This window comes from Cetorhinus maximus, chromosome 3, assembly GCF_964194155.1.
Source record: "Cetorhinus maximus chromosome 3, sCetMax3.hap1.1, whole genome shotgun sequence".
Classification (NCBI taxonomy): Eukaryota; Metazoa; Chordata; class Chondrichthyes; order Lamniformes; family Cetorhinidae; genus Cetorhinus; species Cetorhinus maximus.
In genome coordinates, this window is record NC_135881.1 from 129,370,470 (window position 1) to 129,383,389 (window position 12,920).

Genomic DNA, 12,920 nt, shown 5'->3' on the forward strand with positions numbered 1-12,920 from the left:
ATTTGCCTTCCACTCGCTGTACCTGCATGCTAACTTTTTGTGATTCATGTTGAAGGATACCCAGATCCCTCAGGACCACAACATTCTGCAGTCTTTCTCCATTTAAATAATATTCTGTTTTTCTACTTTTCCTGCCAAAGTGGACGAACTCATATTTTCCTAAATTTTATTCCATCTGACAATTTTTTGCTGCTCACTTAACCTATTTATATCCCTTTGGTTTCTAAAATTTTCCCAACTTTTCTGGCCTACTACTAATCTTTGCAGCCTTGTATGTCTTTCTTTCAATTTAAAACCACCCATAACTTCCTTAGTTAGCCGTGGATGATGAATCCTTCTCATAGAGTTTTTCATCAAGAATGGAATATATCTTTGTCGAGAGTTATGAAATATCTCCATAAATGTCTGCTACTACTTCTCTACTGTCTTATCTTTTGAACTGTTTAACTTGTCGACTTTAGCCAACTTTATCTTGATAACCCTTGTGGTCCAAAGTCAATGTTGAGGGCTCCCAGGGCAACTCCCGCCTGACTGTATAGCACTGTGTCGCCACCATTGCTGCATCTGTCCTCAGGGTGGGACAGGACATACCCAGGGATGGTGATGGTGGTGTCTGGTACATTATCTGTAAGGCATGATTCTGTGAGAATGACTATGTCAGGCTGTTGCTTGATTTGTCTGTGAGACAGCTCTCCCAACTTTGGCACAACCCCCAGATGTTAATAAGGAGGACTTCACAGGGTTGACAGGGCTGAGTTTGCCATTGTCATTTCCAGTGCCTAGGTTGATGCCAGATGGTCTGTCCAGTTTCATTCCTTTTAGACTTTTTAGCGGTATGATACAACTGAGTGGCTTGCTAGGCCATTTCAGAGGGCAGTTCAGAGTCCACCACATTGCTGTGGGTCTGGAGTCACAATTAGACCTGGAGTCACATGTAGGCCAGACCAGGTAAGGACGGCAGATTTCCTTCCCTAGAGGACATTAGTGAACCAGATGGATTTTTCTGCCAATCAGAAATCATTCCAGATTTTTATTGAATTCAAATTTCACCATCTGCCGTGGTGAGTTTTGAGCCTGGGTCCCCTGAGCATTACCCTGGATCTCTGGATTACTCATCTGGTGACAATACCACTACGCCACCACCTCCCCATGAATGTCAGGGATGCACCCAGATGTAGAGGTAGGGTTGGAAAAGTTAGAAAACTTTAGGAACACAACAGTGGCATGGGTGTTCACAACATGTATGTAATGTTCACAAATATAAATAGAATCTCACCCATTTCACATCTCCTCTTGTGTATGCCTCCTTTTTATGATGAGCTGTGTTGCTATCAATCAGGTGTGACACCATTGTGCCTCCCCAGACTTATCTCAGATACCGCTATCATGGGCCTCTCATCTATGTAGTGTGCTTCCATATCATTACATTTCAGATCATTCTTGACATCAGTGATTCCTCAACCTCAATGTTAAGTGTATGTGTGGAAGGAACTTCATTTACATGCTTTGCAGGGCCATGTCATGTTTTTTCTTGACTGTAAGGTTGAAGCAGAGGTGTTCTCCTATCTCATCTGCATTCTTGAAAGGTGAAGGTGTAGTGTACAAGGAGAGAAGTGTTTACACATGGAGAAGGGTCATGTATCGTGCAGCTCTGTGTACTGTCTGTCATTTGGCAGGGTTTTCATGCTATGAGCCCATACTCAGAGCTCGTGTGCACTCCTGTCTGCCAACCACATTTTCAACTTTGAGTGTATGTCTGCTAAGCTGACCAATAAGCGGGAGCACCTTGTCACTTCAAGATGCCGAAGCTCTGCCCCTTTCAGCAACATTATTGCCCTGATGCTTGAACCTACAACCTTGAACGTTTCTCAACCTGTAATTGTCTGGATTGTGGCCACAAGGCTCTCGTCACGATGTTGGGGAGCAGCGTTGTGCATCCCATCACCTAAACGCTCGCTGAGACGAATGATTCTAGTTGCAAATGGTGATTTTGGCTGTCAATAGAGCCTTTCAGCATGCTCTGGAAGCACACATCGCAACTTTAGACAATGGTGAGAGGAATAATGGGATAGGAGCGAGGATGTACTGAAGCTGAAGTCTGCTCTTTATTAGCAGCAACTCATCACCTTAAGGGCCTCATGGTGCCTGAGCATTTTGGAGTTTGCAAAGGCCAGCGCTGGCCAGGAGGCATTTTAGTGTCTGGCATGCAAGCGGTTGAACGTTGTCATCTTCAGGTAGTCCACATGCATAGTAAGGTGAGGATGAAAGCGGGCCAGCTTTCCTAACTGAGAGTGCCAGATGTGAATGTGATAGAGAAGGTGATACAGAGGGTTGAGTCATCTCTGACTAGATGCACACCTGCAGAACATCCTCGGCTGCCTTGGCCCAAGTGTCACCTATCTGTTTCACCACCGAGGTTACGCAGAATGCATTGTCCCATCGCTGGAGATGGAACTCCTTGAGGAGCTTTGTCAGATTGTATGCATGCAGCTACAAGCCCACTAAGGATAGTGGAACAGCTCCTGGCTCTTGTAGGCTGCTGTTGCGACTGGGATGGTGGAGAGACACTTGAAGAGGCAGCACTTTCTGACGTCTGATGCCAGGACTCCCTCCTCCAGTTAGCACCTCACCTCAGCAAGGACACATGCTCCCAAGGCTTCATCATCCTTCAAAGGATGAGCCTGATGTGTAGTAAACTATTCACTCTCATATTGATGTGGATGGTTGAAATGAGAGGAACAGCAATGCTGATGTTAATGTTGGCCCATGATGGAAGGCACTTGTCCAACACGGTACTCACTGCAAATTGTCATCCTCCTGGTGAAATCTGGTGGCTATGAGGGACTCACGGGACTGTACTAGAGTGCTCTGCCAGGTTTGTCTAGGCATCAGAATCGCATCTTTAAGATGCCTATGGTCTGCTCCACCAATGCTCCAGTAGCAACATGAGCATCATTGTACCCTCTCTCTGCAGGATTCTGTGGCCGCCACACGGGCATCATCAGCCACTTCCTTTGTGGGTATCCCTTGTCGCCAAGAAACCAACTCTGGATCCAGTGTGGTCCCTCGAAGATGACCAGAATCTGCGATCTACTCAAGATGTATGAGTCATGGACGCTTCCTGGGTATCTGGTGCACACCTGCATGATCAGTTTCTTATGGTCGCAAACCAGCTGTTCATTGAGTGAGAGGAAGCCTTTCATATTTATGTGTCGGAGTGCCTGTTGTCAAGGAGCTTTCATAGCCACATGCGTGCAGTCGATGGCACCCTGCACCTGTGGGAATCCAGAAATCGCTGCAAAGCCCACTGCTATGGCCTCCTGGCTTGCTTGGCCTCTGTCAAAGTTGATGTAATTATGGGCCTTGACAAAAAGATCGTCTGTGACCTCATGAATGCATCTGTGAGCGGACGCTTGAGAAATCCCACAAAGGTCCCCGGTGGAGCCCTAGAAGGTGCCACTCATATAGAAGTTCAGTGCAGTGGTTACTTTCACAGCCAGTGGCAATAGTCCCCTGCCTATTCCTGGAGAATGATTAGATCCCTGGACATGCGGAGGTGTCGGTGACACCGTCTCTCGCTCATCTGCAGATGAGACATACGATTTCTGTACACCCTCGGTCTTGCAAGGCACCAACGCACGATGTCTCTGTGAGCCTCATCCTCTGCATCTGGAGGGGGCCCTGCTGCCCCTGCTTCTCCCTTTGGCGAGCCTGGCTCCTCCGTCAAAATCTCCTTCTCTCCTGCCTGTATGCAATTATGCAGACAGCAATAAATCCAGTCTCCGTCTTCTTGATGGTCTCCTCTCTGCAGCATCAATGAGAAACAGACATGAGTCAGCATCAGCCTGCAAAGTCCTATTTCTGTCAATAACTCATCAGTGAATGTGGGTTCAAGGGCTTAGTTCCAGTGCCAGAAAGTAATCGCCCCAGAAATCAAGGCCAGCGCACGGTTTGTTTCAAGGTGCACGTCCCCCTCCACCCGCACCCTTTACATGACCGACTGCTATGAGATTGCTTTGGCCAGGTGCTTGGATGTGCTGCCTTTGGGCAGGTGCTTGGATCCTCATATACTACACTCTAATATCATACTCTTTAGGATACATATGAGGAAAGATGTTTAGTCAGGAACAGAAATTATTTAAGGGAACCTGAAGCTTCTCTTCTGTGAAGCTGCCAGCGCCACAATTGTAACACGCATCTGAAGCTTGTCCAGTTGCCCAGTTGCTCTGGAGTGCGTTACCGCTCTGGGGAACCTCCACGCTGTTAACAAGGGGTTAATACAAAGAGATCAATTAGTGCCATTTTGCGGGATTGGTCTTACATGAAAGCACATCATAGCTCCACTTTGCTGATTCCCTGCATTGTCATTGAAAGTCTCCTAACATGTCTGATCTGTGCACCACTCCTCATTTGGGAATGCACAGTTCAGTTGGGTGCCACTTTAATCTGCCACCAACCCCCCCAAACATGGTGCATGCATCTCCCTCCAATCGGCCCTCAGACTCCTCACCAGCAGAGTATTGAATTGTGTACTGTGCCATTACTGCAGGTTGGAAGATGGTATTGCTGAGGTCTCACTACCAGACTAGCTTGGACCCTCCCTGTGTGAGTGTGGAAATCTATCCCATCATCGTGCAAGAGTTTAATGTTCAGGTTTCCCTCCTTCCAAGAACCTCTCGATCCTCCACCTGTATTCCTTGATCCCATCGTAATTGTGGTGGGTATCCTTTTGTCACCCCCGGAACATGATGAGGTAGACTTGCCTATGCCCCATGTGGCCCTCACCCCTCCCCATCTTGAGGACACTTGCACAGTCTGAATATACCACACCCGCCCCACCAGACACCCTCAAATGCTCCCACAATGCCTTGCCCCATCTAAAAGCTGCAGACGCCTCCCCTCACTGAGTGTGCCATCTGCGGCCCAGTATGATGCCAGAAACCCCTGCACCATACGACAATGCCCTGCGCACAACATCCTGGGCACAACTGAAACTGGACTGACTTGCCCTCTCCCTGCCTGGACTAGGACAAGGACAGGCTTTGCAAGCTCAACACTGAAGCGCTTCTTCACTCAGCAATCCTCCCATCTGGCCCAAAGTCACTTATGTCATTCTGTAACCAACACTGTGCTCATCCTGGTGCTGAGCATACTTCCCCACCAACCCCCGCCAACTACCCCACTCCCCCTCCCTCCCCACCCAGTCATCTGTCTGAGTACAACCTTCCTCACTCTTACCCCCCAGTTGAGCCCTTATCCTGCAATCCCTTCCCATGCCTCAGCCCAGTTACCCTCCTTCCTCAGTGGAGGCCTTACCCTGCAGCATGTTAAAAGCCATCCACCTTACTGCTGGTCTGGTAGGTAGAGACTTGGCCTCTGTCACCCCCTGAAAGTGATGTGCTGCTGCCTGCGAAGCCTGGTGCTGAGCCTGAGTTGCTATGAGCGCTGCGCCATGCAAGGTAGGCGAACAAACCTCGAAGTCACAAGCGAAGAGCAGGTCACCATGTGCACGTCGCTTAGACCATTGTCTCACCATTGTGAAACACATTTGGCTAATTGGGCACCAACTTGATCCGGCGTAAGGGATGATTCCAGCAAGCAACCCTATAATGAAATGCAAATGTATTAATATGACATTCCCAACGTGCCACGGTGGAAAACGCAGCCCACATTGATGGCTGGAGTGGACGATCCTGTACTGCTTTTACGATGACGGTAAACTGATTTTTCCAATCTCATATTTTCCGCTCCTGCTCACCATGACGCCTGCCATGGTCAGGGCTGGAAAATCCCACTCTATTTGAACTTCCGCACATAAATGCCAAGCTTTGCACTTGAACATTTCAGCAGGAGTCACTGGACAGCAATCATAATGGGTATGCTGGCTGATATCTCCTATCTAGCTCATGAGCAACAAGGCCAATTTGAACACCCAGCTGAGTTCAGCTACTCAGCATTGACCATGGATCAAACTTGGAATCTTCTGGGTTTGCATGACTTAGTTGCAAACTAGATCAGGGACTCATCCACTGTCATCTGGACTCTAATCTACATTTCTTAGCATCTTACCTCTTATACCACAAAGTACCTTTTCGATAATCCACTCCTTATTACTTTTTGTTCCTTTTTATCTTTTAAAATATGCCTGCTTAGCTATAACTATTTTTGATCTCATTATTCAGCCACTGAGAACGTGTAACCTTTTAGCACATCAACATCTGATATTTGACATTTAAAGGTATTATGATTTGGGGGATAGTCAAGAAAACTTGAAACTTTTAAAGTACAAATTGAACTTATTTAGTAATAATAAACTTCAGAAATCCAGGCCTTTAGAAAGCTGTAAATACTGTGAACAATTAAAAAATTGTTAAAGCATTTATGTAGTAATCACAGAATCACACAGTGCAGAAGAGGCCCTTCGGCCCTTCAAGACTGCACCGATACGTGAGAAACATCTAACCTACCGACTAATCCCATTTACCAGCATTTAGCCCATAGCCTTGCAAGTTATGACGTGCCAAGTGCTCATCCAGGTACTTTTTAAAGGATGTGAGGCAACCCGCCTCCACCACCCTCCCAGGCAGTGCATTCCAGACTGTCACCAGCCTCATCACATCCCCCCTAAACCTCCTGCCCCTCACCTTGAACTTATGTCCCCTTGTGACTGGCCCTTCAACTAAGGGGAACAGCTGCTCCCTATCCACCCTGTCCATGCCCCTCATAATCTTGTACACCTCGATTAGGTTGCCCCCTCAGCCTTCTCTGCTCCAATGAAAACGACCCAAGTCTATCCAACCTCTCTTCATAACTTAAATGTTTCATCCCAGGCAACATCCTGGTGAATCTCCTCTGCACCCCCTCCAGTGCAATCACATCCTTCCTATAATGTGGCGACCAGAACTGCACACAATACTCCAGCTGTGGCCTCACCAAGGTTCTATACAACTCCAACATGATCTCCCTACTTTTGTAATCTATGCCTCGATTAATAAAGGCAAGTGTCTCATATGCCTTTTTCACCACCCCACTGACATGCCCCTCTGCCTTCAGAGATCTATGGACACATATGCCAAGGTCCCTCTGTTCCTCAGAACTTCCTAATGCCATGCCGTTCATTGAACACTTCCTTGTCAAATTACTCCTTCCAAAGTGTATCGCCTCACACTTTTCAGGGTTAAATTCCATCTGCCACTTATCTGCCCATTTGACCATCCAGTCTATATCTTCCTGTAGCCCAAGACACTCAACCTCACTGTTAACCACCCGGCCAATCTTTGTGTCATCCGCAAACTTAGTAATCCTACCCCCCACATAGTCATCTATGTCGTTATATAAATGACGAATAATAGGGGACCCAGCAAAGATCCCTGTGATACGCCACTGGACACTGGCTTCCAGTCACTAAAGCATCCTTCTGTCATCACCCTCTGTCTCCTACAACTAAGCCAATTTTGAATCCACCTGATCAAATTACCCTGTATCCCATGTGCATCTGCCTTCTTTATAAGTCTCCCATGTGGAACCTTGTCAAAGGCTTTGCTGAAATCCATATAAACTACATCAACTGCACTACCCTCATCTACACACCTGGTCACCTCCTCAAAAAATTCAATCGAATTTGTTAGGCATGACCTCCCTCTGACAAAGCCATGCTGACTATCCCTGATCAAACCTTGCCTCTCCAAGTGGAGATAGATTCTTTCCTTCAGAATTTTCTCCAATAGTTTTCCTACCACTGACGTGAGACTCACTGGCCTGTAGTTCCCTGGCTTATCTCTACAACCCTTCTTAAATAGCGTAACCACATTAGCTGTTCTCCAATCCTCTGGCACCTACCCCGTGGCCAGAGAGGAATTAACAATTCGGGTCAGAGCCCCTGCGATCTCCTCCCTTGCCTCCCTCAGCAGTCTGGGACACAAATCATCCGGACCTGGAGATTTGAACACTTTTAAGCCTGCCAACAGCTCCAATACCTTGTCACTCCCGATATCAGTTTGCTTAAGAACCTCACATTCTCTCTCCCCGATACCTTCATCCTCATTCTCTTGGGTGAAGACGGACGTGGAGTATTCATTCAACACTCTAGCGATGTCCTCTGGCTCCACCCATAGATTGCCCCCTTGGTCCCTACTGGGCTCTACTCTTTCCCTGGTTATCCTCTTCCCATTGATATACTTATAGAATATCTTGGGATTTTCCCTACTTTTACCAGCCAGAGCTTTCTCATATCCCCTCTTTGCTCTCCTAATTGCTTTCTTAAGCTCCACCCTGCACTTTCTGTACTCCACTAATGCCTCTGCTGATTTGCTTCCCTTGTACCTGCTATAGGCCTCTCTTTTCCTTCTCATCGTATCCTGAATATCTCTGGTCATTCATGGTTCTCTGGGCTTGTTACTCCTTCCTATTACCCTAGAGGGAACATGTTGAGCCTGTACCCTCCCCATTTCCTTTTTGAACGCCCCCCCACTGCTCCTCTGTAGATTTCCCCACAAGTAGCTCTTCCTAGTCTACCTTGGCCAGATCTTACCTTATTTTACTAAAATCCACTCTCCCCAATCCAAAACATTTTTTTGCAACTTGTCTATTTCTTTATCCATAACAAGCTTAAATTGTTCCATGTTGTGGTCGCTATCACTAAAATGCTCCCCCACCACCTCAGCCACCTGTCCAGCTTCATTCTCCAGAATTAGGTCCAGCACTGCGCCGTCCCTTGTTGGATCCTCTACATATTGACCTAAAAGGTTCTCCTGTACACATTTCAAGAAATCCATTCCATTCAAGCCCTTAACATTATGTCTATCCCAATTAATGTTGGGAAAGTTGAAATCACCTAATATAATTACCCTATTGTTATCTTTTTTTACACACCTCCGCAAATTGTACACATATTTGCTCCTCAATTTCCCACTGACTATCTGGGGGTCTATAATAAACACCTAACAATGTGGCTGCCTCCTTTTTCTTCCTAAGCTGTACCCACAAAGCTTCATTCGATGCCCCCTCCAAGATATCATCCCTCCGCACTGCAGTAACTGACTCCCTAAATAATAATGCAATGCCTCCTCCTCTTTTATCCCTCCCCTGTGTCGCCTGAAGATTCTATATCCCGTAATGTTGAGCTGCCAATCCTGCCCCTCCCTCAACCACATCTCAGTGATGGCTACAATATCACAATTCCACATGCCAATCCTCACCCTTTACTCATCCGTTTTACTTGTAGTACTCCTGGCATTAAAGTAGAGGCCAACCAGCCTTGCTTTATTCCCTTGAAACTTAATGCAGCTGTACTCCCTCTGACTTGATTGTTTTACTGTATTATGATGTGTCCCTATTCTGCTAACATTCTGTGTCCCCTCCCCCTGCCAAATTAGTTTAAACTCCTCCCAACAGCACTAGCAAACCCGCCCACAAGGATGTTAGTCCTGCTCTGGTTCAGATGTAGACCGTCCCACTTGTACAGGTCCCACCTTCCCCAGAAATGGTCCCAGTGATCCAGGAATCTAAAACCCTCCCTCCTGCACCAACTCTTAAGCCATGTATTCATCTGCACTATTCTCCTACTTCTGAGCTCACTAGCACGTGGCACTGGGAGTAATCCAGAGATTACAACCCGAGAGGTCTTGCTTTTTAGTCTACTGCCTAACTCCCTGAGTTCTTGATGCAAGGCTTCATCCCTCTTTCTACCTATGTCATTGGTACCAACATGTACCATGACCTCTGCCTTATCACCCTCCCCCTTCAGGATGCCCTGCAGCCGTTCAGTGACATCCCGGACCCTGGCACCAGGGAGGCAACATACCACCTGGAGTCACGTTGACGGCCACAGTAGCGCCTATCTGTTATCCTGACTATAGAATCCCCTATTACTATTGCTCTTCCTCTCTTCCTCCCCTCCTGTACAGACAGGCTGCTTGTGGTGCCAGAAGCTTAGCTCTGTCTACACTCCCTGGAGGAACCAGCATCTTCATCAGCCTCCAAAATGGAATACCGATTAGCAGGTGGGACCCCAGGGGACTCCTGAACTACCTGCCTGTTTCTCTTGGACTGCCTGGTGGTCACCCATTCCCTTCCTTCCTCAAGTCCCTTCAGCTGCAGGGTGACCACCTCTCTAAATGTGCTATCCATGATGCTCTCAGACTCGCAGATGCTCTACAGTGTCCCCAGCCACCATTCCAGATCTGAAACCCGAGCTTCCAGGAGCTGCAGCTGGACACACTTCCTGCACACATGCTGATCCTGGGCACTGGAAATGTTCCTGGTTTCCCACATGGAGCACGAGGTGCACACCACAGCTTTGAGCTCTCCTGCCATGACTTATCACTTTAAATTAAACCTTTTAAATCAATTACTCTAGGGCCCTTCTTCCCTGGTCCTCGTTACTACAGAATATGCAAACTATAAACCACAAAAAGACCTTAAACTATTAGCAATAAAAAATAGTAAATACTTACCTGACATTACCCACTACTTACCAATCATTCCTTTCCCTTATAGCCTCTACTGCTGCAGCAGGGCAACTCCACTCTCTAAAGATTTAAGATGTTGGATAGCAAAGAAAAAATGCAAAGGGCACCTCTTCCACTCTGCACCAAATTCCCACTGTGCACCAAAGTGCCAATACCCACACTCACTCTGGCTGTGTCTCACTCAGGATGAGGTCTCGCCCCTGTCCGTGTGCAAGCACACTGTAATAAACTTCAGAAATCCAGGCCTTTTAGAAAGCTGTAAATACTGTGAACAATTTAAAAATTGTTAAAGCATACTGGATACAAGAAATACATGTCAATCAAAAAAACATTTTTTCAAGTCTGGTAATTAATATAGTAATTATGTAAAGGTATAATGTACATATTATTATATTCAGATCTGTGAACACTGACCAATATTCTTTTTATTGCAGCTGATCCTTTGGTTGGAAGCATAGCTACTCAGTATCTTACCAACAGGGCAGAACATGACAGAATAGCCAGACAGTGGACCAAGAGATATGCTACATAACAACTTGCTACAGTAAATCCTGACCCCTGGGAAAGCACATTCACCAAGTGCAACGACACCCATTCCCTATTCCTAGCTTTATATCCTCTTTTTAAAGGAACCTTTGTGTAAAAATGTCCTTTTGTTCCCTGATGACTTGAAACGATTTGAGACTTTGTTGTTTTTACAATAGGTAAGTTTTAATCTCTACTAAGCAAAGAATGTTCAACTTGTACAAGTTGAGGGCTTTATTGTTACATAGCATTGTATAAGTGTGTCTCCTTTCATGCAGTCCTTGAACCATAATAGATTATATCTAATTTCTTCATATAGATAGTGCTTAGAACTGAGTTTTTTGTACTAAAGTAAATCATGTCAGGTGCATGCTACCAGTTTAAAGCTTTGTAATAAGCTTAAATTAAAATCACTGTCATTACAATGACTTTCCTTATCACCAGCCTGGAGTTTTTTCCCCCAAATAAGCTGTTGAAATACAAACAAATTTGTGTACTTTACAAAATATCTACTTTTAAATGCTTGTGAATTTTGAGGTACCTGCAACTTCTGACTGTGGAACAGTTTTATGTACACTTGTATTATTGAAGCACTCAATAAAACAGCACTATGGCTGAGTTATTGCTTACATTTTCTTTTTGTGCCCCTTCCTTTAAAACCAATCCACTTAAATGTCATTTTTTAATGTGTAATACAATCATACAAAACATCAGAAGAGAAAAAATTGACATGATGCATTTCAGAATGTTAGTAGGGAACACAATCATGAGCCAATTGGAATGAATTGGAATATGATTTTCATCTGGCCAAATTGAGTGTATCCCATTAAACCCTCATTACCAGATTGGAGTTCATTACATAGTGAACTTACAGTGTGCTTTGAATGCATCACTGGGAGCTCATGCATTTGGATGGGTTGGGATTTCCTGCACATGTGCAAGAAGTTAAAAAGCTACAACATGCAATTAAAAGTAGATTCACATAATACACTTTTAAAGGGATACGTACTGAGGTTTCCAAAGTGAAGCTGTGTTCAGTAAAACTCCACTGTTTCCAGGTTCAGAACTGATCTTATGCTGAAGAGAGTTGTCCTGTTCAGTACTCAAAAGCAGCCTTCTCACAGGAAAAGAGTGCAGCTTGCCTGGAGATGGGGTTGAAGGATTTTATGGAGATGACGGGAGTCTTGGCCACCGGCTGGATAACCAGCGAGAGACCCGCACTGCCTCCTCCGGGAAGGTCCGCCACTAAAACGTGACAATCAGGAAGGCAAGAGGTCACCAGTGGGCCTGCCATAGGATCAGGACCCCAGAGGCGGGAAGTCCGGCCTGCTGAAAGATGCCAGCCAATCAGAGGCCAAGGTGGGGGTCTTGGGGACGGTGTGGGGTATAGGGGGAGTCAGCAGCAAGGGCATTGTTGGAGTTAGCTCTTATCGGGCTCCCCTGCTTCCCAATGCCAGGTCCCTCAATCAGATACTGAGTGCCTTTGAACAGGAGGACCCATCCTGGGAGACCACAAGCAACCCACAGAAGTTTGCTCATTATGCTCCTGTGTGGCGACAGGCCCGCCCAGCCGCCACTTGGTTAATACCAGGGATGGCAGGAAAAGGTCTTTAATAGGGCATTAATTGCCCCTAAGGGTCTCAAATTGGTGGTGAGGGGGAAGGCCTTCCTGACACTGGCTTAATCAGGGTGGAGGCAGGAAGGTGGCAGAGTCCCCACCCACCACCATCCTGCACGGTTAAATGCCCTCCCCTCCTCCAAACTCACCATGGGGGACAGCATAAAATACCACCCATGGAATCCATCATGTATGCAATGTACACCAGACAATGCGCATGGAGGGTGATGTGCAAGAAGATTTTGAGCAAAGAAATTTGTTAAGATAAAGTGAACCAAAATTTTCTCACATCCAGTAAATGAGCAAAG

General features: G+C 46.2%; 1 protein-coding gene across 1 annotated transcript in view; it reads left to right on the forward strand.

Moving 5' to 3' along the window:
• The window catches only part of LOC144678899 (ubiquitin-conjugating enzyme E2 E2), a 404,663-nt gene extending 393,040 nt beyond the window's left edge, over positions 1–11,623 (forward strand). The window contains exon 6 of the mRNA XM_078538958.1: positions 10,904–11,623. Coding sequence (XP_078395084.1) covers positions 10,904–11,001 — 98 coding nt within the window. The 3' untranslated portion in view covers positions 11,002–11,623. The remainder of the gene's footprint in view (positions 1–10,903) is intronic.
• Positions 11,624–12,920: the final 1,297 nt, after the last annotated feature.